Source organism: Falco punctatus, assembly GCF_963210335.1.
Source record: "Falco punctatus genome assembly, chromosome: Z".
Classification (NCBI taxonomy): domain Eukaryota; kingdom Metazoa; phylum Chordata; class Aves; order Falconiformes; family Falconidae; genus Falco; species Falco punctatus.
In genome coordinates, this window is record NC_137586.1 from 30,896,394 (window position 1) to 30,923,797 (window position 27,404).

Here is a 27,404-nt window from a genome sequence, read left to right on the forward strand (position 1 = left end):
TTATTGTCATGATAGCTATATATTGCTTTGTCTTCAAGTACTAGTGAAAGCAAGCCTGAAAGTGAAGTAGCAGAACTATTTCTATTTGCAGAGGGTTGGTTGTTGACTGTAAATGGTAGCATAGCATAGAGGGAGTGAGGACTGCATAAAGGAAGATAAAGCAAATACAAATAGAGAAAGGAAAGGTAGAACACTGAAATGAGTGGGGGAAGAACTGCCAAGGAACAGAGAATTAAGAGCCAAAAGCAGCCTAAATGAAGGGATCTTAGCAAGTGCAGGCAAAGGAGTATGTCAACTGACAGTTTGCAAGTACGTGTGGAAATATGTGAAGAAGGGAGAGAAAATGAATGGACATTGCCCCCTCTCATTGTCTTCTTTTCCTCTTGTGCTGTTTGTTTTCTTTCATAGAACATGTTTCTTACTCTTTTAGAACTGTTACTTATGATCCCCTGCACTCTTTTTTTCTTCTCAGGGAGGTTTTGTGGCATTTTACTTAATTGTGGTCACCTTAATGATGCAGTAAGCACCGAGGCAGTATGAACAAGCACTAAGAAAAAGACAATGTTGTGGACTTGTTTTTAATTCAAGTATTTCCATTTGTTATATAGGGAAATTTTGGCAGTGTTGAGATGTGCCGGTATGATCCACTGCAGGATAATACGGGGGAGGTGGTGGCTGTGAAAAAGCTGCAACATAGCACAGAAGAGCACCTTAGGGACTTTGAAAGAGAAATTGAAATCCTTAAATCTCTGCAGCATGATAACATCGTTAAATACAAAGGAGTATGCTACAGCGCAGGTACGTGCTATATTGAGTGCACCTTCAGGTGTCCACCTAAGTTTGCACACTTAAGACGTTCAGAGAGGTAAGTGTTCGTGAACCTCACCGACTTGTCCTAACTTCCCCAGGACTTAGTACAAATCAAAGGAGGGTAGTGTCTGTCATATACTACTTCTCAGTACAAGGTGGATATTTTATTCAGTCAGCTTATCGCATAATCTGATTGATTTAGAGAAAGTACTGTTTTGGCCAGTTACCCAGTTTCTTTATCTTAAAGCATAAAAGTCTTCCTAGGGAAAGAATTTAGAGTTCAGCGGGAAAATGCAAGCATTTTATAACTCTTGGTTTTTGCTCAGTGTAATGTCTTACAGTGGATATTGCCAATTCTTGTACAGCTTATAGAGTAAAAGACTAGACAGGAGAAGATTTCAGAAATGATGCATTTAAGTGAATTGCTGATGTTATTGAAGTTGAATGAAAGCGTGTGTTCTGCTCAGAATCTTACTGTAAAAAGAAAAATATTGTGTTCAAAATCGTACTGAGTTTTTAAAGTTGGTAAAACTGCTGACCAGTTGATGTCAGTTGCCATTCTGGATTTCATTTCAGCAACAAGGAGGAATTACTTAAACACAGATACACACGTGTGGCACTTGGTAGCTAAGTATTGATGAAATCATCTTGATTAGTGATGCTCTGTATGTCAAACATATCCGCGTTATTGTTGTATTTAAATAAATAGCAAGTTAACTAATATATGAAAAATTGTATGGTGATGTACATACAATAAATAAGGGTTTTGGTATTAAGACTATTTTATATAACTGTAATTCATAGACGTTTGTAAATATTTACATTTCAAAACTTGTCATTGGGAAATGACAGAAAAACTAAGTGTGATTTTTTTGTTGATGTTGTTGTCAAAGGTCGTAGGAATCTAAGATTAATTATGGAATATTTACCATATGGAAGTTTACGAGATTATCTGCAGAAACACAAGGAGAGGCTGGACCACAAGAAGCTTTTGCTGTATGCGTCTCAGATATGCAAGGTAGGAAATCTCAGGTGATCGGTATTTTTCAGCAAATTTTTGTCTCTTTGGTCTTGTCTCATTTGTCTCAAAACAACCAATGATGGTTTGGTTTATCTTTTATAATACTGTTGGGCTGCTAGCACCACATAACCCTAAAAAAAGTAGCAATACATATTGATGTGCTCTGAACACACCCAACAAACTTCTGAGTAACTTTAACAAAGGGTGATGAGATTGGCCTATCTGCTGACGGGGGCAGAATATACTCCATTTATTTTTCTGTATTTTACTGTTTGCTTAGCTTGTAGTTTGTCAACAAGAATTAAACTCTTTTTTTTCTCCCTAGGGAAAGCTGAAATAAAATTTTGCAGGAGTTAATACACTCACTCAGGCAAATTGTTTGTGACGTACCATAACTTATTTTTAAGAACATGGGTATTCAAATCTAAAATTACTGTAACAGCATCCGTATGTTTAAGAATTTACTTTAAACTGTAAATAATATTAGCTTATTTAGCAGAAAGAGCAGACAGAGGTAATTTCTCTATGAAGAACTATAGGCCGTAGATGTGACCAGAGCTGTAGTAAATGATTTGCTAGTCTCAGTGGCTGGTACTGAACATCCTTCATAAAACTCTGAAAAAAGGGGCAATCATCTGATCTTTATTGTGATACCCAATTTCCTCAGAAAGAGGTCTTATGCCTACCTTAGTTTTATTTTGTCATTATGCTTTAGATACAAGAAACTACAGACACTTCAGTTTTTGTTGCATGTTTGGTAGTTTGGGGAAAGGGGAAAAAAAAACCAGGGAGGGGTGTAGGAGGAAGAGACAAAAAAAACACCCACACACACACTCCCCCCCCCCCCTCAAGGCATGTACTACAAATATTCTTAAATTCCTTTCCCCAGTACCCAAATTCCTTTCCCCAGTACCCACATCAAAGACATGGAAACAATAATTTACTTAAAATTAATGAGTATGCTTTGGAGTATGTAGCCCACATGTCTGGTAATGTGTGCCCTGCCACATTCGGAGCAGAAGCCTTTCCTTCTGCAATACCTGCAGAAGAGGCCTGATGAGAGTCAGGCAGGAGAGTCTGTGCCAGAGCCAAGATCTTCTCCAGGCATTCACCTGGTGAATAGAGCTTGATAGTTCCCTGCTTGAAATTTGACTGGCTCAGTAAACCTTTTAGCTGCTGAACCTGGGGCAGGTACAGAAGGGTGCTGCATGCACCTTTAGCAGCTGATCTCACCTACTCATGTGCTTCACTGAAGCAGAGCTAGGTGAGTAGCCTCCAGCAAAAACTCCTTGATGGGCAAGCAGTGTGCACTGAGGTTGGAAAACGGAAAACATTCACAAGTCTGTGGGAAGTGTCAGTCTTTTCACAGAGAGGAATAGTTGAACACGTGACCACCCACTCAAGGAGGGTTAAAAAGCCCTAAAGCCCTCTGAGCTGTCTCTCCAGAAAAAGAAGTCATTCTCCATAACAGGCATAAGAAAATATCTCAATCTTATATTATTATTAGTGCTGGTAAGTCCCTAAAAACAATGTTCCTTCAAGCAAAGAGCTGGAAGAGTCTCATGCTCCACACCACCTCAGAGGACAGTGACAGAGAATCTTGGATGGAATAAAGATGCAACAGGGATTTTTGGAATGCGCAAAGGCTGCAACCACTTACCTGTTTTATTGTGTGGCCATCTCAGCCTATTACCTGAAGGACTGTAAGGTACCTTGCCCTGTTCACTTTTATAAGCAGCTGCGAAGCTTGCACGTGTAAGTCTTCAGGCCTTATCCAAAGCCTGAAGGAACAACAGTGGCAATGTATCTCACGGTCCTGGTCTGTGAAAGAGGTATCTGGTGGGAGGACTGGAAGGTGAATTTTGGTCTTTGCAGGCAGTGCAAGTATGGCAGGAAGCTTTAGGAAAGGAACTGTGTTCAGAAGGTATAAAGAAAAAGGTCCTTAATGTGTGTGTGTGCTTGCACATTTACAAAAGAAGCATCAAAATATTACAGGTCTTCAGGATGGTGATGAAAAATCAAAATAGCAGATGAAATGACTGCTTCCTAAGTACCAAGAACCACCCAAGAGGAAGGGAGCTAGAATATGTATTCTGCAGATAATTAAGTGGGAAAACATTGCTTTCATGTGACAAAGCCATGGGTACACAAGATTAGGAGAGTAAGGGAAGTCCACACATAGACTTGCTCTTAAAGAAGTATCTTTTCTTCACTTCTAAGGGAACCAAAGTGTATGTCTGTTGCTTTGCACTGTTGTTGCTGTGCAACCTGCAAAGCAGAGGTTGTACTGATCATTTTAAGATCTCACTCTAATCTGCAGTATTCTGTTACCTCAAAACAACTTAATTAAAAACATAGTATCTAATAATTATGAAAATGCAATCTGAATGCTTTTCCTTCCTCTTTCAGCTGATCATGTTTCCCTCTTTCCTTTAGGTGCTTTTGCTTCTCTTGCGATGTTTGCTCTTTCAGCATCTCACATCTTTCTGCTGTGCATTTTTATCACTGTTACTTTGAGTTTTCAGTAAAAAATCTTTCTCCCTCTGCCTTGCTGCTCTTCTCTCAAATGTGAGAAAGAAATGAAGGCATGCCTATACCTGAGTGTTAAGATAAGTGTGCTTGCTTGCTTGCTTGCTGTGTTTTGATTCCTTGCTGCTATACTGGGAAAGTTCCTGACTTAACCATGACATTTTTTGTGCATATCTCATGCTGTGAAAAGCAGCATTTTCAGAGATGGCATTTGCTAATGATGTTTCTGTGGATCCAAAGTAGTGCAGCTGGTGCGGCATGGGGCTGATAGTACAGCTTGTCTGGTGGCAAGCAACAGAACTCTGTATTAAACTTTGAAGAATCCTGGCAACAGAATGGCAAATAAGGAAGTTAACATCCCCATGCATCTGATTTTTTGGGATGTTATTTTTTGGCCCTGCATTTTGTTAATGCTGGCTGGTAGGAGAGAAGGCTAAGAATAAATTTATTTTTCCATCTCTTAATGCTTAGAGTGCTTCAGGTGCCCTTGCTGGAGAGCCCAACTCGAATGATAAGAACATTCAAAATGACATAATTAAACTCAGCTCCATTGTTGGAGTAATGCTACAGGATTATGCTTCCCACTTAGAATTTGCGTGATTTCAATTGAGTAGCTCTGTGTTTTCCAGGCTAACAGAAAAACTACTATCATCCGAGAAACTTCAGGACTGTTTTCACTACAGTATGTAGTAGCAGTAAAAAGTTATGGCATTTAGATAGACTGGTTGTAGCAGAAACCCAGGAGTCTTCCTCTGGAAAAGCTATAGGTTTGGTGTTCAGGGTTGCAGGGTAAGTGGAGTGGGCTATGCGCAAACAGCGATGCCACCTAGCGGTGCTAGGAGGTAACAGGAGGGTGAGAGGAAGGCTTCGGAGTCCAGCTATTTCAGGTGTTTCTCAAAAAAACAGAAAGAAAACAGAGAGAGAGAAAAAGAAATCTTCTGGCATTAATAGTATAACATTGATGTTCAGAACCTTTGAGTTCAAAGATGCCTCTAGCATAATGTATTGCTCTTCAGTTGTGTTGAAGGAGTGAGATGCTTTCTTACGAAACTCAAACTGGTAGCCTGCTTTGTGTTTCCTTTCATGTACAAGTTGGGTACCTCTTGGTGTTGTGCAGTGTCCACTTATGTCCACCACTTATTGCTGTGTAAGCAAGACTTTCTTTTTTGAGTAATGCCACTACACACACTGGTTTCTTCCACATTTTCTTGTTAGCAAAAAGGTTAATGTGTAAGAATAATTGTGCTGCAGCAGCAGCAAAAGACAAAATGGCTTCAGACCAGTGTTTTTTGTTACAACAGCCAATGGAAATTTAACAGTAAGCAGAACTGTGTTGGCGAGTAATGGTCCATACAGAAGAGAAACAAGACACACATGGGAATACAGTCAGAGAACAGCTGTCAAATTCAAGGAATCGTAATATAAAGTTTCATAAAGCAATCATGGAAGCAGATGTATGAAGTGAACAAAAGGTTAAATGAAATGGGTAAATAGGACAGTCTTTTCATCCACCCGGGATTGTATAGCTTTGCCCAAATTTTGTTTTCCTTCCATCACCAGTAAACTGCATTTGGCCACAGAAAGGAACTGTAGCAGCTATCCAGCTACATAAGCAAAAAACATTTGGCTCTGGCACATGTTCAATCTGTCTCCCTTCAGTTAAGGGAGGTCCCTGCACTTGGAAAAAGTAACTCCTCAGAAAAGAAAAATGTTCAAGAACACTGGTTTTGGCAACAGTCTGTGTTTGATTTTAACTTTGAGATTAATTTCTACCTTTAGGGAAAGTACAGCTGCTTAATGGTAAAAATAACTCTTTTCCTGTTACGTTTGTGAACTTTACACCTAGGGCATGGAGTATCTGGGTACAAAAAGATATGTTCATCGGGATTTAGCAACAAGAAATATCTTAGTGGAGAACGAGAACAGAGTTAAAATTGGAGATTTTGGATTGACAAAAGTCTTGCCACAAGACAAAGAATACTACAAAGTAAAAGAACCTGGTGAAAGCCCTATATTTTGGTAAGTCTGATATTGGATATATGAAATTGTGGCATATTTTCAGTTTTTGCAGCTTCAGCCAATTGTTTCGCATATTGTGGAATTTTTAAGTGTGGACTCCAACTAAGATGCTCAGCATCGTGAAAGTCACATGTATGATGTTTGAATTTACAGAACAGCATGTAGGACTTTTCAACATATTTTCTAGAAAAAGCCTCTAAAAATTACTGAAACATTTTTTAATTAAATTAATTTAATTAAAATTAATAAATTAAATAAATTTAATTAAAAAGCAATAGTACACAACAGGAAAGATATTAAAAAATAAAAGAAATCTAGAAGGACTGATTCCCCAGGATGCTTTCAGAGTTTTGAATCTTTTGGTTCCCTAAATACTGGTGGTTCATATCTTCTAGCTGAGATCTGTTGGAAGGACCCTCTGTTGACCAAGTGGATTTATGTCCCATAGACTGTAATAAGCAAGGCTAAATGCTGGGCTGAATAGTCGGGTAGATGCCTGTATTCGGGCATTGACCTTCCAGAGAAGGGCAGTTATTCCAAAATACAGTAATGCTCCAAAGAGCTACACTTTGCTTGGAAAGGAGAACACTCTGTAGCCTGGGGGAGACTGAAGGATTATCAAATGGAAATTGGTAGACTGTATTCAGAATGCAAAATATATGCTTCAGTTCTGTTCTGTGAAGACGGAGAAGTACCTTAGAAAATATGCTGGCAGATAACTGTGATTAAAAAGCATTTTATGTTTTAACAGCAAAAGAAAATGCTATTCCAGATGTGATTTTAGTCTATACTTTCGGCTGCCTTAGGCACTTGTAAAAATATCATATCTAAAAGATAAATAATACAAGATGGCGTCTTAGTAAATGTTATTGGGACCCACTTTAAGGCTCACTGAAAGTGATGGGAGGATGCTTACTAGCTATAATTGTCTTTCTTGCTAGGTCTTATCAAATTCTTGTTTACTTGCACCACAGATAAAAAATACCTACAACTTCAGGGGAAAAAACCAAACTTGGATATAGTTATCACTAACTGCGTTTAAAGTGTTTGTGTTTTCAACATCAATTAACTATTATTCAAAAAACAATTACTAGTGAAGGTAGAGGAAGGAAATGAGAATGTGCTAATCCCTATGAATAGAAAAGAATCATGAAAAGAATCAGTCTTATTAAAAGAAGTGTCTTCAAACCGAAAAAGACACATTACACAGAAGAATATTCCCTTTACCATGTGTTGCAGGTATGCTCCAGAATCTCTGACAGAAAGCAAATTTTCTGTGGCCTCAGATGTGTGGAGTTTTGGTGTGGTGTTGTATGAACTCTTCACATATATTGACAAGAACAAAAGCCCACCAGCTGTAAGTATGTAGTTAATGGTTTTCAGAGGGTTTTTGTTTATTTAGATTTTTTTAAAAGTATATGTTGTTCCTGTACCTAAATAGGTTGATATTTACTGATCCTTTTCTGGAGATACCATAATGTTTATTGAGTCAGCATCCAATCAGAAGCATTAACATGCTAAAAAGTATTAGTATCAAGCTGGAAGAAGGAAAGGAGATCTGAAAATTACCTGATAGTCTGTGCAGATCTCACCCATCCTGTAGCTCCTACCTGTTTGAAAAAGGTTTTAAAATTTCTCATTATAGTTTGTCCTTTCTCATCCTTCGTAGACAATAATCCCAAATGCAACTGTTCCATTGCAACACAATGTGTATTTTTAATGTTATTCCAGATCTGAGACTGAGCCAAACAAATATGTAAGCATTAAGTTGATTTAAATAAGGTAACTTAAAGGTTTTTTATTATGTTACCAGAACTCAAGTTACTGAAGTTCAAGAAAGAAAGGGAGAGGCTTTTTGCAGAGTGTTGACAGGCACCTTTAAAGACAGATTTACAGTGGACAGAGAAGAATACTACTTGTATGCTGAATTATAGTTCTCCAGTTGGAAATAAGATTCACAAAGTTACTTATACCTAGCCATCCTCTGCAGACATAACAGGAGAGTTAAACCTTACATATTTACTGGAGCTGTCCGCACCTTGGCCAGTGTGTCAGTGCTGGCAAATGTAGTTTTGATAGCTGGACAGTGATGCAAAGGCAGAAATGCACTTGACAGTTCTCTGCATTGGCCTCAGTGGATCTCTTAGTAATTTGGTACAATGACTAAGCTGTCAAGGAAGAACTCAAGGCAGTGGCAGTACTTCCTGCATAATAACAAACATTGCAGACACCTGGAGTAGTTCTTCAGAAGGATTATGAAATGGAAAGTGGTAGAGTAAGCCACGGGCTCCGGTGGAACATACTTAGGATAAATCAAATCTACATGTGCATTCACCACTTCATCAGGTGGTAATCGTATTGGTATGTATATAAAAAAAAATATTCTACCAAGTAGCCAAAGTGGTCTGTTTAACTGTCACAGTCTTTATAGCTACACATTGTTTGCCCAACTTTAGCCATTTGCACATTCTGCCAACGTTTTCAAGTTCCACATTTTCAAGTCAAGGATCATTGAAGAAATTTATGTAGCATTGGAGGAAAAATAATTCCCTTGTGTTGCGCTTGGAAATTATTTTCAGTTAGTAGTGCTTCCTCATTTATTTTTTGATCTCCAGCAATCTGAGTGAGATTTTAATCTACTTTTTGGATTATGTTTGAGTTTTGGATAACAAGATCTATCCAGTCCATTTTTGCTGGCTTTAATTATGCTGCTGTTTCTGGCCTGTAGGTACTGATTAATCTTGTTAATCTTTGGTTTATACATCAGTATGTTATTGTCTGTTTTCTGTTTGACTGGGATTTTTGAAAGCACAAAGATCTTGTTTTAATGTTTCAGGGAGCAATTTAGAATTAGCTGTGAGTTTTATCCCTTTAAAACTAGTTAATCATCAGATAATCAACATTTTTTAAGAAGATTCTTCACTTACTGATTTAAATTGTATATGTATCATCCTATTTTTGTACACATACAAAAAATTATTAGTATATTCTCTGGACTCGTAATTTATAATTTTATCATTGTTACATACTATTCTATTTGTTCTTATTACTTAATCTTCTTACAAAGGTTTTTCCCTTGGTAAGAATGTTGCAGCATCTTTTCTTCCTTCAAAATTTATTTGACAGTCAGCCTTCTGTTTCAGGAATTCATGCGCATGATTGGCAATGATAAACAAGGGCAGATGATTGTATTTCATTTGATAGAGCTTTTGAAGAATAATGGACGACTGCCAAGACCAGACGGATGTCCTGATGAGGTGCAGTATTGTATTAATATGTTACTATAGTCTGAAAGGTGCTCTGTCAGGGTGAGTACCTGGTAAATGCAAAACTTGTGTTTCGTTCTGCTTGGATTCCTGAAGTACTTGCACAAGTGGAATGGTTGTGCTGTTACTTTATCAATTGCATGATGAGTATAATCACATTTATTTTCTGATTCTTTAGAGTGGATTCCTTCAGGAGCCTAGAATGTAGTCTTTCTAAATATATGAAGTAGGACTATTATGACTGCTGTACTGGGGCACTCAGGCTTCTATTTCAAAAACATAAATTTATTAAGGCAATGAGATTAGCATATAGAACTTTTTCCATGGAAGTCTCGTATAGATATTTTTGTTCAAAACTGTGAACTGTGGATTCTTCTGAAGTCTGTAACATTTAACAGAAGTATCTTAATATCTACATAAGGTTTTTCACATTTAATTCCAAGATCTAAATAACTCCTTATCTTGATTATTTTCCTTTTTTTGCTTTTCCATCCTTAAGCATGGGAATGCCCATGTTTATTATGTGTACAAATTGCTGTCAAGCACTCTCAGCCAAGAGCTACCTGCAGACTGTAGGCACAGTTAAACATATGAATCAGATTTTGTATGTTCAGGGCCTTCAGATCTGTATGTATGTTCTTTATAGATACCGAAGTGTGTATCTATGTAAAGCCACCCTCAGAGCACACAAAATAATTCAGTGTTCTTTTGGTTTTGCTAATACTCTAGATGTTTTACAAATATACTTTCATACTGCTTCTAAGTCTTGTAGTTCTCTGTTATTCAGAGCAGGGTGCACTTGTCAGACTGGTAGGGTTGGGTAGATGAATCAGCAGGGAAAGAATGTAAGAGAAATAGTTATGCTTTTTAACAGGTATAACTTTCAGCTCAGATTAATTGCTGCATCCCTTTAAAATCAAGCATACTTGGCAATAAGCCAAGAAATATTCCATTCAAAACTGGAGACAGATGAGCGATCAGAGTCAAGTGGTCTGGCAGAGAAGAGAAAAAATGGTACAGGTGGGTCAGGGGAGCCACAAGGCAAAGAGATAGTCTATAGAGAATCAAAAGAGAAGTTTATGAAGTAAACTTTCTTGCATTATATGTATGAATACAGCAATTCTTGAATTGCGGAGGTTTGGCTTTTTGTAGATAACCAGAATGTCATATGTATACGATAATACATAATCTGTTTTACTGAAGCTGTATCCAAACTAATGGAAAGATTTCAGTGTCTTGACATTTCTTCAGATACCAAAGCACAATGGAAATGTCTCTCTTGTCAGAAAATGTGCTCTTCTCATTTTGATCCTGAGACACCAGTCATCACTGATACTAAATCTTCCAGATGTCTGTAGCTTACAAGCTGCTTGAGACTTGGGTCTAAAGCAGCTTGGTCAATGCACACATTTGAACTGCTGAAAAATAAGGAACTGATGCTGCTTTTCTTCCTGGGAACAGTGCAGATTGTTCTTAAGCAACACGTAAAAAATTCTTGGAAGTATAAAAAGTTGGTAATAATGATCCGGGTTAAATTCTGTGGGGAATGTGAAGGCCAAGGGCAGCCTTGGCTGCAGTGACCATGAAATGGTGGAGTTCAAGATCCTGAGGACAGCAAAAGAGGGCACATGGCAAGACCACTACCCTGGGCTTCAGTCGAGCAGACTCTGGCCTCCTCAGGGGTCTGCTTGGTACAGTACCATGGGATAGAGCCGTGGAGGGAAGAGGGGCCCGAGAAAAATGGTTAATATTCCAGGATCACCTCCTCCGGGCTCAGGGGTAGTGCATCTCAATGAAGAGGAAGTCAGGCAGAAATGCCAGGCAGCCTGATAGATGAACACAGAGCTCGTGGACAAACTCAGACACAGAAAGGAAGCCTGCAGAGGACAGAAGCAAGGACAGGTAGCCTGGGAACAATACAGAGAAATTGTCTGAGCAGCCAGGGTTCAGGTTAGGAAAGCTAAAGCCCTGACAGAATAAAGTCTGGCAAGGGACGTCAAGGGCAACACGAAAAGCTTTTATAAGTATGTAAGTGATAAAAGGAAGACTAGGGAAAATGGGATGCTCTCTGGAAGGAATTGGGATACCTGGTTACCTGGAATATGGAGAAGGCAGAGGTACTCAACAACTTCTTTGTCTCAGTCTTCACTGGCGAGTGCTCCAGCCACACGGTTCAAGGCACATAAGGCAAAGGCAGGGACTGGGAGAATGAAGAACCAGCTGCTGTAGTGGAATATCAGGTTCAAGACTATCTAAGGAACCTGAAGGTGCAGAAGTCCAGGGGAGCTAATGAGATCCATCTGCATGTCTGAGGGAACTGGCAGATGAAGTGGTGAAGCCACTGTCCATCATATTTGAGAAGCTGTGGCAGTCCAGTGATGTTCCCACTGACTAGAAAAGGGGAAATGTAACCCCATATTTTAAAGGGGAAATAAAGAAGACCCAGGAAACTGCAGGCTGGTAAGTCTCACTTCTGCCCAGCAAGATTAGTGAGCAGATCCTCCTCGAAACTACACTAAGGCAAACGGAAAATAAGGTGACTGTTGACAGCCAGCATGGCTTCACTAAGGGTGAATCATGCCTAACAAACTTGGTGGCCTTCTACAACCGGGTTGCAGCACTGATGGGTGAGGGTTGAGCAACTAATGTAATCTGCCTGGACTTGTGTAAAGCTTTTGACACTGTCTCACACAACACCCTTGTCTCTAAACTGGAGACACATAGGATTTGACAGGTGGGCCACTCGGTGGATTGGGTGCACTCAGAGGATTGTGGACAACAGCTCGATGTCCAAGTGGAGACTGGTGATGAGTGACATTTCTCAAGGATCTATACTGGGACCAGCACTTTTCAACATCTTCACTGGTGAGATGGACTCTGGGATTCAGTGCACCCTCAGCAACTTTGGCAACGGCACCAAGCTGAGTGGTGCGGTTGACGTGCTGGAGGGAAGAGGGGACATCCAGAGGGACCTTGACAGGCTGGAAAGGCGGGCCTGTGTGAACCTCATGGCATTCAACAACTGCAAGGTCCTGCATGTGGGTAGGGGCAATCCCAAGCACAAATACAGTCTGGGCAGAGAAAGGATTGGGAGCAGCCCTGAGGAAAAGGGCTTGGGGGTGTTGTGGACAAGAAGCTCAACGTGAACCGGCAATGTGCGCTTGCAGCCCAGAAAGCCAACCAAATCCTGGGCTGCATGAAAGGAAGCGTGGCCAGCAGGCTGAGGGAGGTGATTCTACCCCTGTACTCTGCTCCTGCGAGACCCCACCTGGAGTGCCGCTTTCAGATCTCGGCCACCCAACATAAGGAGGACATGGACCTGCTGGAGTGAGTCCAGAGGAGGGCCACAAAGATGACCACAAGGCTGGAGCACCTCTGCTATGAAGACAGGCTGGGAGAGTTGGGGTGGTTTAGGCTGGAGAAGAGAAGAGAAGGCTCCAGGGAGACCTTGTAGCAGCCTTCTGGTGCTTGAAGGGGGCCTACAAGAAAGCTGGAGAGTGACGTTTTAGTAGGGCTTGTAGCGATAGGACAAGGGGTAATGGTTTGAAGCTGAAAGAGAGGAGGTTTAGATGAAATACTAGGAAGAAATTCTTCTCTATGCGTGTGGTGAGGCAGTGGAACAGGTTGCCCAGAGGAGCTGTGGATGCCCCATCCCTGGAAGTGCTCAAGGCCAGGCTGGACGGGGCTTTGAGCAACCTGGGCTAGTGGAAGGTGTCCCTGCCCATGGCTGGTGGGTTGGAATGGGGTGATCTTTAAGGTCCCTTCCAACACAAACCATTCTATTATATGATTCTATGATACAAATTAGTGAGAAGAGTACAGGTGAAGAGATTAGTAAGTTGGTTTGTGACCAGGTATTGGGTACACATTTGAAAAAGAGAAAACTGTTGCCAAATGCCTATTGTAGTGAAAATCGTTTAAATTTACTTCTTCTAGAAGTGGGTTCAGTTTGCACAGTAACTTTTCTGGCTTATATGAAGAATAATTAAGAATTTAATATACAAATGTGGAGAAGTATATGTTAGTGTTGCAGGGAAGACTGAATTTAGAATCTGATTTTTGGTCAGACTTGTAAAGCATTTGTCATTTTAAACATTTTTTGAGCTTTCAAAAATGCAAAAGGTAAAAGCCTAGCAAAATGTCTCTTAAAAGTTTCAAAAACTAGCTGTGTGAATTTCTATACTAACTTTAAAAAAAGAAATCTTTTATTATAAGGGCTTTTGCAGACCTAGCTATCCTCACTTCTTTCTGTTACTGGGATCAAGCAGGTAAAGTGATTGATATAGAAAGACTGGGTGGTACACTTGTGCCACTGTTGCTTGCAAGCATAAATTTGTTAGGTGTTCTTTGAACCAGTTCAATGTAACTATTAACTATTTGTAACGTCTGTTGACTACCGATTTTCTTTGTTTCTTCTCCAGATTTATGCTATCATGAAAGAGTGCTGGAACAATAATGTTACCCAGCGCCCCACCTTTAGGGATCTGGCTCAACGAGTGGATCATATAAGGGACAACATGGGTGGATGAGAAAACTGTCCCTCCATCAAAGGATGTGTTGGAATGCAGAACAAGATGTACTTGGTCCGCTGTGTATAATTGACATATGTACACATCTGCATCTTACCTTTGCTGAAAGTAAAATCTGTGTGGCAAATTTCCTATCTCACTCTGTATACTGAGCAATCCTGCTGGTTTTCTTTTTCAGGATATATTTGTTACTATTAGAACATGTTGAAATTCTCAATAGGGAGAGAAATTATTTTTCTAAGTAAAATAATCTAATATATGGTCAGTCTACAACACCATTATTTGCCTTACTTGGCAATGCAAAAAATAGGTGATTTAAAATGTGGTGAGATTGAGATGAAAAGACAGTGTATTTCCTTTTTGAAATGGAGATGCACAGAAAAGACTTCTAGAAGTCTTTCCACACTGGGTATATAGTGACTTGGCACCCTGTTTTGTGTGTAGCACAAGGACTTGTGTGTGTTAATACAGGTTTATGATTTTTTTGTTGTTGATGCAGAAATGGCTTCTCTGTATAACAAAATATAAGTGGTTATGAAACCCAGAAACTTAATGTGCCTGTCTGAATAAGTTATCAGCCAGCAATACATGCAAAGAGATACAATAGGCTCTGTAATGTACTGTAAGTATTTTTAGGGAAAGGGAGCAAATCGTTCTTAATTCGGAGAGCCAGAAAACCTATTTATCAATATGAAATTTTTAATTTTAAATCAAAAAGCAAACATCCAGTTTTTCCTACCCTTCTTTTCCTTTGTTGAGTATTAGATTCCCCGTATATAATTGAAAACATAATGATAACAAGTAAAAATTAAGCCATTTTGTACAAGGCAGTGTCTTCAGTTTGTTTCTGAATGCGAAAAAGCTAAACATAACTGCTTTTAAATGCTGCTCTTTCATTCTTCCCATCTTTGTAATTATTGTGCAGTCATAACTGTGTTCATAAATCGGGAACTTTTGAAAGCAGAATTAAAAATGTAGAAAATGCCTTCCATTTCACAGTTCCTCACTTTGCTGTTAAGATGATCACCTTATACCTTCCTTCCAGTACACAAAAAAGAATGCTTATGGCTCAGCATCTGATGCAGCCAGTCACAACCACATCAAGTTTATTTTGTAATGAAGTAGCCCAAGTCACCTCTCATTTCTTTCTGTGGTAATACCCAACATAAGACTCTTTGGAAGGAGGAATTACAAGTGCAATTGCTTCACACTCAGTGGGTGGCCAGGACATGATCCCAGTTACTGAGAACTGGAAGGAGATCAGAGCTACCTGAACAGATTATTTATGCTGTATGATTCAGCTTTTGAACTAAGTCTAACAAAAATTTGTGGACAAGACAGCTCTTCGGTTTTGCCGCCAGGCATAAAACTTGGGGATAATCTCATATCTCAATGCAGTAAAGTTGCAGGTTTTGTATATTTTTAGTTCAAATATTTTTTTCTATTTTGTTTTTACTTATTATTAAGCATTATTGTTTGCGAAGTACAATGCTTGTTCTTCTTGGACTTTTGCTGAGAGGAGTTCAATTAAGGGGATATACAACTTGGCAAACTGACCTGACATCCAGATTTGTTCTTAAAATGAAGTGCTCATTTTTAAAATCTGTGGCAGTGAGTCAGTGAAGCTGAGGAGTGACTTTCACTGTAGGGCCTCCTCAAGTTTTCTGGTTAACTACATCCATCTTAACAGAATTTTAAGTACCTCAGCTTTAAAAAAAAGTAAAAAATAAATCATGATGTAGTGCAACATAGTGCCAGTATAGCAGTCTTGTAGCACTATGATGTTTCTCTCCCACAAAATTATGATTTTGTAATATGGGAGACTGCTAACCAGGGAGTGTAGCATCAGCCCTCTTTCTGCCCATTGCATTTCATAATATTTCTGTTGGTTTTCTTGCCACTGGGCACTTGCATAGATAATTTTTAAAACTAGTTTCACAGTCAGTTTTTAAGCTGCAAAGAACTTTAAAGTGCTTTGTTCAACTTAATGTGTTCTCTCCATTTCTATACATTGCTTTGAAGATTCAAAATTTTGTGCAAAAAAGTCTTTGCATTTGTAGTCTGTTGTGTGTATGTGGTTTTTGTAACAAAAGAAAATAAAGCTTTAATGTATTGAAACAGCATTTTAGCTGGAAAACATGCAGGAGTTATGTAAAATTTGCACTGTATGACACTCAGTAGGTTTCCAGTATATAGTAGACTCAGCATAATTTATCTAAAAATCTCAGGGAAGTTTGTGTAATGCAATGAAGAAATCTTCTAGTCTGCTATTTTATCAGTAAATACAAAGTCTTTTTCTTGTTCTACTACGCTATGACTGATTACATAGTCTATTTGATTTGCATAAATATAGTGTTGAACTCAAGGATCGTTTTTAAGTGTCTTGTGGAATTATTTTTTTTTTTTGCTTTAATGCTTTATATTTTTAGAGAAAGCCATACCTTTACACTGCAGTATACTTTTGTGCTGTTGGTCAGGAACATACAGTCTTTTGTAACAAGTCTGTCAGTGCAAAGGGCTTATCATTCAGGATGAGTGTTCTCAGCTGGGAGAACAGGACCAAGTAGTGCTTAGGACTCTGGGGCAGATGTGTTATCATCTGCAGTGTCAATGCTTAGGTCCTGGAACATGCAAAATGGTTTTCTCAAAAAGCTGTTGAGGATGTTAATACAGTGATTTTGCTGAATTTGCTACTGCCAATTGTAGTAACCTACTTAAACAACATACAGAAAACACTGTGTTTTGAAAGCTCTCAGATCTATAGAAGTGCTGCATAATGCCGTATTTTTATATAGCCTTTGTATTAACGGGTTCAGTTCTTTGTTTTAGAAACTTCCTTAAGTTGGCATTGCATTTGTCATACATTAATGTAATCACTATGCTACCCAAAATGCTGTGATTTTTTTTCTTTTTTTTTAAGAAAAAGTGCTGGTTTATGTATACATGACTGCTGCTATGATGTAGAATTAACAACTACTGCTTTGCACTTACCTTTGAAGTGAAAGAATTTTTCTGTAAGTGCACAACATATCTTATAGAATCTCTGCAAACAAGCATTGTCTAGTATAATACTGGTTTGTTGTCTATCAGTATAAATGTGTTAAGTTTCAAAATTTGTTTTTAAATATATTCCATAATCTTGCAACAGTCATGTAATAAGCCAGAGAGGGAATGAATTTTCAGGAAAAGAAAACCCTATTCTTGTCAAGTCCTAGATTAAAAGCCTCCATAGTTGAGATAATTGTTACTAAATATAGATGAATATAACTGTAAAAAGATATGTAAAGATCATTTTAACTTTTTTTTCCAGAGATTAAGGTTTTGTTTCATTTAGTTGAGAAGTTGACCAACTGCCTTGAAATGTATGGGAAGAGGTGTTATTGTATGAAGTATGAAGAAGTGTAACTCTTGTGTGAAGAAAGCAAGCTTTTCAGGAATGTATGTTCACAGACACCTGGAGGATAGGATTCTGAGAGCAAAAGCAGAAGCACAGAAGAACAAGACTGATGGGAAAAGGCTGATGTTCAACACTGAAGAAGCTTTCTGAAATGTGAAATTCACAATGATTTATGAAAAACTGATGTCTACTGAAAATGCCATACCATGACAAATATGTGCTAATATATTTCTAAACTGTGTATTGTCTGTCTTAAATCTAAAAAACTCACAGAGACCTAACCTGACTGAAAAATGCAAGAATTACTATACCAAAAGAAACTGCTGAAGGTTGTGTCGTATCAGACAGCAATTTTGAAAAGGCGTTTGGCTGAGAATTTTTTTCTGAATTTTGCTTTTTGAATAAGAGGTTTACAGTACTTTATATTAAAGTAGAAACAGGTCTGGGGGGTGGGAGTGAGGAAGCACAAGACGGAGATGCCTGCTACTTATGGTTGGACTGCAAGCATTTGAACACATGGTTTCTTGGAGAGAACATGAAAGGGATATTTTTTTCGAAAGCTGTGTATTGATACCCGAAACTTAACTGTGCATTTCTTTTGAGTTTGGATAGTGAAAATAAAATAACTAAATACAATGAATGGCACATGCCTGCCAAGGTTTTCTTTTATATGTAATACGTAAAATTAGTTACGGGTGTTTTGAGTTGCTACTGAAGAGAGCTGGTCTGTTTAAAGGGGTAGAATCAGCACATACAACCTTGTGACCTTCCCAGAACAGCCATAAGTAGTGTTTATCTTTTGAAAGGAACTTAAATGTATGAAAGTAGTGCTGATACATTGGGTGCTCCCAAACAATAAGACAGTTTTGTTTGTTGGGTTTTTTTTTAAGTTTTCATTAAGCTAATTATTTTGGGATAAAGAAGCACTTCCCTTTACTCTCAGTATTTAGAGAGAAGCAAGTGTGTAAGACAGGGACCACTAACAGATCGGCTGTTGCCGGACTGCAGTTCTTCAGAATTTCTGACACAAGCTCTTAGGAAACCACTTCTTGAATTGCGTTACTTTTGTAGTCTTTTCGTATGACTTTTCTGTAACTTTACATTAAAATTACCACCAAATACCTTGAACAGAGTTGAATGCTGCTGCTAATTTTTGAGAAGTACAATGGCAACATTGAAAATATGCATACAAATACAAGTATGCAAATATATACTTAAGCTACTGTGGTGGAAGTAAAAACTAAGCTAGTTCAAGTTACTCCTTCCCCCACATGAAAGGCTTCTTATTCTCAGAGCCTGAAGATTTTATTTTATGTGACAAAATACCATCCCAATGAAGCTTAAAGGATGTTGTAGGTAGTGTTGCTGCTGTTCATCCCAACACCTACTGACATAATTGGGAATCCTTAATTTTTCTAGAGAATAAATTTTTGGGAAAATGAAAAAGTTTAAAGAAGAAAATGCTGTAGGAGAATATATAATGTCATGAAGCATGTTGTCCCCATGTCATGGTGTGGGACAATACAGCCTTCAATTCATTCTGATGTTATGCAGTGGTGGGTGTTCTGCTTGTACTTTGTGATACATATTCATAGTGGTTTTAATGAATTCTGAAATTCCAGTTTAGAAACCTTTCAAACTGCAGTCGGACTAAGTGAAACATTCTTTGTGGGTAGTAGTAAGAAAAGAAAGAAGAATGTTTAGTATTTGCAAGGTTTACCCCAAAACATTATGTCATAACTTCAGGAAGGATTCAGGAAGGCATTGAAAAGAAAAACAGAAACTGATTATGTTAATTGTATAACGCAATCAAGGCAGCACATAAGATATTTGTCTGTTACCGAGTACTGACACAGTGAGTCTGCCCTAGAAATGCAGACAAATTAACAGGTATTCTCAACACCAATCACTAGGAACAAGTGCAGAAACATTAAATATGGTTATAGCTAAGCAATACTAATAAAAGCAGAGCAACAAGGTAAGGCTTAAAATGCTTCAAGTTTTATTTGACTGATTATTTTGAGCAATACAGAAACACCCAGGAGTGCAAAGAATTCAAGAACTTTTAGCTAAATTAATCCTGCAGCACAGCAATGAACTGTGTTGGATTTGGGTTTTTTGGTTTTGTTGGGGGTTTTTTTCAGGGTGTAAGAAGTACTGAATAACATCTAAACTGAATTACCTTAAACTTCTGCAAGACTACAAAAGCTAATTTCATGTGTATCTGTTTTTTTGTGTATTCAGTTGCATTTTACATGTGGAGCTCTGCTATATAAAACCTCAGCTCATTGAAGAGTATCAGTCAAAAACCCCAAAGCAACTCATGTATAAAACCAACTGTGCAATCACTTATGTTTAAGTATTTTCCCTTTCATGTTATAAAGATGTGAAACTTCTAGTAAACAATAAAAAAAAGATCACATCCGTGTAAGCTTACTTTAAAAAGTCAAATAGTGGTCTCTGCAACAAAATAAGACCACTTACTTAAAGTCGGGGTGGTAACAGAGCTGTTCTGCCCAAGCCTTACCTGAGACATGATTTTTTGGTCTTTTGTTTTCTTTTTGTTTGTTTTGTTTTGTAAAGCAACCTACTTCTCTGAATTACACCAGTTGTCTAGAGGAAGATTCAACTTCATAGGATTCTTCAGCCAATGCAACTTTATAGCCTTTGTCAAGTTTATTCTGAGACTCTGGAAAAGAGGCTGAGCAGCCTGGCAGGCTTGAAACCCTGTATGGTAGTATGTCCTGTTCTGGAGTTAAACCAGTTAAGGTACTGGTTTGAGAAGGTGCATGCACATGCGAGTTGCCATATATTTTCCAGAGTTTCTCATCTGAAATGTATAAAGGGACTGTGTAGCACAGGAGTTACAAGCTTGGTGCTACAGGAGCAAACAATTTCTGTTAGCGCCTGTGTTTGTACAGGAGGTGGCTGCTCTCAGAAAGCCAAACAAACTTTGTGGCTGCACCGCACATCTGACCGGCGCTCATGTGAAGCAGGCCGTACGCTACACAGTGTTACCTCTAGAAGAAGGCAAACAGCAGCCTAGAAAGCAAAAATTCTCATAGTGAAGCCAAACAAAATTGGACTGAAAGGTAAAACTTGGGGAAATCCAGGTGTATAATAGGTCCGTGCATGCAGTTCACAGAGCCAGATACTGATGGTGCAAACAGGTTGAAAGAAACAGGACTAGAAGAATGAAATCTGGAAAACATTACAAGCAGTAAGGTCTGAAAGACATGCCCCAGTCATAAACCAGGTCATTTTTTTAACTCCTTCCTAGAGTATCTGTAAAGCTGTAGTGCTGCTGAAACACCTTCAGAAAAGTGCTTGAGCTGCATTTGAAGTAATGGTAACTCGGAAGCTTCACAGCACCCAAGAGACAGAAAATGGAAGAAAGGGGATCTGGGCAGCTCGATGCTTGCTGGCGCTGCCGGGTCATACCTGAGTGCTGGTGCCCTGCGTGGTGGGGACCTCTGCTGTGCAGCACCCACCCGCACCACTGCACTGGAGCTGCAGGATGCTCTTGTGGGGGTGGTCCCTGGGGTGGCAGAAACGCTGGTTGCCACAGCAGGCAAAAGCAAGAGCCGTGTGCTTCAAGGTGGTTTTGAAGGGAGTTCGCATAGCTGGCAGTTCTGGTTTGTAGTTACCGCTGGGTCACTGCATGCACAGATCCCAAGGCATGTACAAATGAGCTCCGGGAGCAAGGCTAGACTGCTCTGTCAGGCACAGCTGGAGGTCTAAGGGGAGGTGGATCCTCCCCTTAGAAGGGGAGGGAAGAGGGGACATCCAGAGGGACCTTGACAGGCTGGAAAGGCGGGCCTGTGTGAACCTCATGGCATTCAACAACTGCAAGGTCCTGCATGTGGGTAGGGGCAATCCCAAGCACAAATACAGTCTGGGCAGAGAAAGGATTGGGAGCAGCCCTGAGGAAAAGGGCTTGGGGGTGTTGTGGACAAGAAGCTCAACGTGAACCGGCAATGTGCGCTTGCAGCCCAGAAAGCCAACCAAATCCTGGGCTGCATGAAAGGAAGCGTGGCCAGCAGGCTGAGGGAGGTGATTCTACCCCTGTACTCTGCTCCTGCGAGACCCCACCTGGAGTGCCGCTTTCAGATCTCGGCCACCCAACATAAGGAGGACATGGACCTGCTGGAGTGAGTCCAGAGGAGGGCCACAAAGATGACCACAAGGCTGGAGCACCTCTGCTATGAAGACAGGCTGGGAGAGTTGGGGTGGTTTAGGCTGGAGAAGAGAAGAGAAGGCTCCAGGGAGACCTTGTAGCAGCCTTCTGGTGCTTGAAGGGGGCCTACAAGAAAGCTGGAGAGTGACGTTTTAGTAGGGCTTGTAGCGATAGGACAAGGGGTAATGGTTTGAAGCTGAAAGAGAGGAGGTTTAGATGAAATACTAGGAAGAAATTCTTCTCTATGCGTGTGGTGAGGCAGTGGAACAGGTTGCCCAGAGGAGCTGTGGATGCCCCATCCCTGGAAGTGCTCAAGGCCAGGCTGGACGGGGCTTTGAGCAACCTCAGCCAGTGGAACATGTCCCTACTGATAGCAGTGAGGTTGGACCTGGATGATCTTTAAGGTCTCTTCTGACCAAACCATTCCATGATTCTGTGATTAAGCTTAGCAGTGTCAAAAGGTTTGATGTTACCTCCATCACCCGAACAGAAGTGTACTGTTGCTTCAGTGTGTGCTTAGCATTACCAACCTCATCCACCAGCCTGAGAGCCTAAGGCAGACCCACCAGGTGCCAGGTGGGAAAACAAACACTTCCCTGGCGTTGAACTGAGCTTTACCGTATGAAACAGCCATGAAGCCACTCACTAATAAAAGGCTTTTGGGCATCAACAAAAGCCATGGGAGTGCACAGGAGCTTAAGAAATAGGAATGTCTATGAAACTGAGATGGCTTTAAAACTGAGGCTTAACTAAGAACCAATTTCAAGGATTTTAAGTTTAGAATTAAAGTTTTAACAATCTTTTAAAAGTACCTTTCCCTTAGACATCTAGGCAGAACTTTTGGATCTCTGCAAAACAACTTTTAATTCAAATTATCAACTTTACTTTGCTTTATTTTGTCTCTATTTTCAGATTTTCAAATTGCATGATTGAACAGAGAGGAAGATGTCAAACATACTCTCACAAATGATGGAACGAAAAACAAAATTTTCAGTCTATCTTGGGTCTTGAGTAGTGCACCTGTGAAGACAAATCTGATTATACAGACAAGAAGTTTCAAATAATTTATTTGTAATAATAAGAATGTAATTATGTTAGGTGACTTCAATAAATACACCCACCACCTTGTAAAAGACTTTCAGAACAACCAGAAATGAGGACAACTGAAAGCTGTATTAAGTATGCCAAAAGAAAAAAAGTTGCAGAGTTGTATCAGAATTGCAGTTGTATCAGACTACCTAAACAAGGATAGCAAAAAAATCCTGATTGAGTTCAAAATGTGTGATCAGTAGATATTTTAGGTACACACAATCAATTTTAGCTGGGTGGTGTGTGAGAAAATTAACATCGTATTTCATTGCCTCTGTAATACAGCTGCTATTATATTACTGATTTCTTAAAGAGAAAAAAATAAATCCTACAAGTGTAATCTATTCGTGTTGCTTTACTGTAATAATCGTCTACTGTTTTACTGAACCTAGGCAACTAATTTTTGTAAAATTTTATTAAGAAATTAAATACTAACAAATGAAATATTTAACTTAGTTAAATATAAGAGTATATAGCTCAAGTGTATTGCAATTCATTTAAAATTGCAGTAATTTCCCCGCCACAGGGATTCCTGTTAGCAGTCCACCAGTGTGTTATTGAGTATATCTAACCTGAACGATGAAACAACAAAAGCTAAACAATTACATCATGAGGAGTTGAAAAGAACAGCTATTAAATGTGAACGCTTGATGTGTTGCCTGAGCTACAGCTGATTGAGCTCTAATCAGATCAATGGGCTTTTCTAACTATGTTATTAAAAACTCTTGGTCAGGTCACTATTAGAAGTGGCTTCTCCTCAGAAATACTGGTTTATCAATTAAAAAGGTAAATCAAACTTAAAGGTAAATCAAACTTAACATCTTGTCCATGTACAGCAGGTTCTGTATGGGAAGTGTGGAGCTTACAAATAAGCACATGCAGGTTCGTACCTCTGAAAAGACCTAAAATAAAATTTAAGCTTGCCTTCAGCCTTCAACAGAAGAGCATCTGACATAAGGGCATGAATCCCTCTACTTAGGCAAATATATTGCTATTTAAAGGGATGTTTTGCTAGCAAATGAAAAGAAAAAAAAAAAAAAAAAAAGGTTTCCAAAGGCTAAAAGAGCTTTTCCATTAAGGAATTAAGGAACAGGTTGGAATCCTACTGCAAACTGAATTCCTAAACAGGGGAGAGGAGACAAAAGTTTGGCAAATCTTTCAGAAATCACAAGAGAGTTCCCAAGATGAGACAATGCCAAATTCCTTAGATGTGAGGACTGTCAAGTGGATTTTAAAGAAACTAGCATGTGTCTTTTCAGTATACATGTATGGTTTAGACTAGTGACAACGGAGATTAAATCAGGTTGTCATAATTAAGTTCATTATACCACATACCACTTACTAAGTACCCCAAACTGATAGTTTTCTGCTATTTATAAAGAAGTCATAATTATGAGATCCTGTAAAACAGACTAGGAGGGGGTTATATCTTTGTTGATCTATCTCTCCTGCCATATCTAAGTTATTCTTGATAGATATTTATCCAATATGCAGTGAGGATCCCATAACATCTATGGTAAGTCTATTCCAGTGATTAATTTTCCTCGATCTTGAAAAGTCTTTTTGGATTCTAAAATACATTTTTATAGTCTAAACACATTGCTTTTTGTCCTGCACTGGTTGTGTAAAGATTTCTTTTTTTCTACATAGCTGAAGAATTCTGAGAGTTCTTACCTCAGTCATTTTTGCTCTGTGTAAAACAACTGCCAGTTCTACATTCTTTCTTTATAAGCTGTATTTTCTAGATCTTTGATAATTCTTGTTATTGTTTTACATAATTCCTCCTTCCTGAATTATGGCGTCCAAAACTGGGCATGGTACCATGGGCCTTATTTGTTCTCAGCAGCAGAAATATTTCACATATCTTACAGGTAAAATTCTCACTGTATGATGTTTGCCTGTTTGTACGACATGATATTGTTATCTCATTCTGTGATCATCTACAACCCCTAATTCTTCTGTATAGCCAGACATCCCTTGTATGTACACTTTGGATTACCCCTAAATATATGAAATAATTTCCCTGATTTTTGAAGACCGGTCTGAACTCTTCCAAAGTAATTCCAGTCCCTTCCTCCTTAATGCCATCTGCAAATTCCTCTGCATTTTTTCTTTAATTTTTTCTTCATCTTCATTTCCTCTCTACCTTCATGCAAGCAATTAATGAAAATGTGAAATAGTACTAGACCAAAAAGAGGGTGCTCTGAACTCGGTTTGGTCTGTCCTCCTTGACAGCACACCCTGTATAAACAGCTGGAACACCATACTAATAGGCTCTGGCAGTACTCCTCAGTTCTGTTCGTTTTGTGTTACCCTGTATTATTTGCCAGGATTGTCAGTTTTGATGCCAAGATATATAACATCTTACCCAACAAAAAGATCTGATTATTTTATTTTTAATCCATGACAGTGTTGTTCATCATCTTCTGAGTACCTGCATATTGTTTGTTTGACTGTTTGCTACATTTCCTCTTGCCCCCTGAGTTACAGTCGGACTGACTGATCTGTAATTCTCTGCCCACTTTTTAAACAGTGTTTATATCTTTTTTTCCTACTGCCTGAAAGCTCTCTGTGCTCTTTGGATTCTCACAAGCAACTATCGACGGATGATTCTGCAGTCTCAGCCTGGTTGCTGCAAACTCCCAGCTGAACAAGCCCACCCGGGATCACTCTTTCCAGAGCCCTGGCAGAGACACTTCGTCCCTGGCCAAGCTTTGGTTCAGGCTAAAGAGCAATGGTCCTCAGGCCTGTGGTGGACTGGTCAGCTGGAAAGCTCCTGGCTCACATACAAGGGACTGAAGGTGCTGTGGAAAAATATTTTGAAAGGCGGTTTTGAAACCCAAAAATGCAAGATAGCCATTGTATAGAACAAGATAATGAGAGCTGAAATGAAGATATCTATCTTGCCTATGCTATTGACCAGCAGCCAGCTACTTAACCCTATAAATATGACCGTCAGGATGGGCCCAGCTGGAGCCCTCTGTAAACTGCAGCGGGACTGCAGGACAGGTGAGTCTCCCCTTGAGCAGGGATGCGTCTCCAGGTTTGGGATTCCTTACCCGAGACCAAGAGATCCTTCCTTACCCATGACAGGTCCTCAGTAAGTAACTAATAGCATGCTGAATTAATACTAATGAAACATTACTAATCCATGTAGCTACCCAACGTTATTATTAAACACTATATAGATAACCCCATTAGGCATAAACTGTTGTCCAAGCCTGAGACCAAGATCAGACCTAGCAACACCCAGGCTCCATGAGGAGTTTAGAAAGCAAATAGGTACACTCTGAACCGCGTGACTCAACAGGAGGGTCTTCACGCTTTTCATCTCCTGTGTCTGTATGAATTATTCTAACTCGATTCTACTGACTTTTCCTTTTTATGTTCCTTCCATGCAGTAATTAATAAGGTGAACCTTGCCATCAAACTCACTGAACCTTGTCAAACCACTGTTAAACTTTGTTAAATTCCATCAAATTTATTGAACGCTGACAAATTATTATTTTATCTCAGTAAAACATATTGCTGCTTCTCTCTTTTGAGGTTCATTCCACTCATCCCTGACATTAGCCTAGTCTCAGTTCTCAGTCCTAGATCACTGGTGCAGCTGTGCTAGTCGATTGCACTTGGTAATTTCAGTAAACACTGGATCATGGAGAGAGACATTAAATACTTTTCCCCCTTCTCTATGTCATGACTTGTTTTAATGCTCCTTTCTTTTCTAAAAATGATGACTATATCATGATCATTCTTTCTTATGATGCCTGTGATGTTCACATTCTCAGCCACAGCAGCTTTTGTAGCAGTTGTAATGAAATAGCACATTCCCCTCCATTTGTTTTCTCCGCCTTCTACAGAGTGCTTCAACACCTTTCCAGAGTTTTCTGGGTAGTCTGTGTCCTTCTGCATTGCTTTCTCATCAAAATGATAATTTCCCATTGGTATGAAGTTTTTGAAGACGCATCTCAATTATCTTCTTTATTTACAGCCTACAATAATCTCCTATGTGCCAGTAACATTGCTTTTACTGAGAAATATTTAGTCACTCTAGGCTCCAATAAACCTTCTAGATTAAGTGTACACATCCTTGAAACAGCTTTTTAGTTTTAGATAACTTTGCTGAACAGACCATACATGTCTGCATGAACTATCCAACCAAATCTCTATCGTGCCAGTTAAGACACGAATTTGAATATTATTTAAGACTTCTAGCCATTCCTGTTTCCTATCCTCTTGCATTACTACATAACAAACTATTCAGAGTGTGTGTGTGTGTGTGTGTGTATGGTAGTTATCTATTAGTATATAATGAGCATATAATAAATATGTATTTGTATATAACGAACTAAGATGTTTCTGCTTACCCCTCTCAGTACCAGATCAGGAAAATACTTCCTTCCACATCTGTGTCTTTATACCAATTGCTGTCTTGTATGGAGCTCCTTGGTTCACATGCTTTAGCTGTTGCCGACTGCAGCCCTGCAGCGGAATCCCAGGGGAGCACAGGCTGGTGGTCAGTGTTCAAGGAACGTTTGGATGACCCGCCTAGTCATATGGCTTAGTT

General features: G+C 39.2%; 1 protein-coding gene across 12 annotated transcripts in view; it reads left to right on the plus strand.

Moving 5' to 3' along the window:
• JAK2 (Janus kinase 2) overlaps window positions 1-18,211 on the plus strand; it is a 91,806-nt gene extending 73,595 nt beyond the window's left edge. For 11 of the 12 annotated variants that reach the window (XM_080372269.1, XM_080372277.1, XM_080372276.1 and 8 more), the window contains 6 exons: window positions 609-798; window positions 1,704-1,828; window positions 6,207-6,379; window positions 7,619-7,736; window positions 9,523-9,636; window positions 14,067-18,211. In XM_080372269.1, the coding sequence (XP_080228395.1) occupies window positions 609-798; window positions 1,704-1,828; window positions 6,207-6,379; window positions 7,619-7,736; window positions 9,523-9,636; window positions 14,067-14,174 (828 nt within the window). In that variant the 3' untranslated portion in view covers window positions 14,175-18,211. The remainder of the gene's footprint in view (window positions 1-608; window positions 799-1,703; window positions 1,829-6,206; window positions 6,380-7,618; window positions 7,737-9,522; window positions 9,637-14,066) is intronic. The other variant, XR_013924892.1, reaches the window with a different exon arrangement.
• The last annotated feature ends 9,193 nt before the right edge of the window (window positions 18,212-27,404 follow it).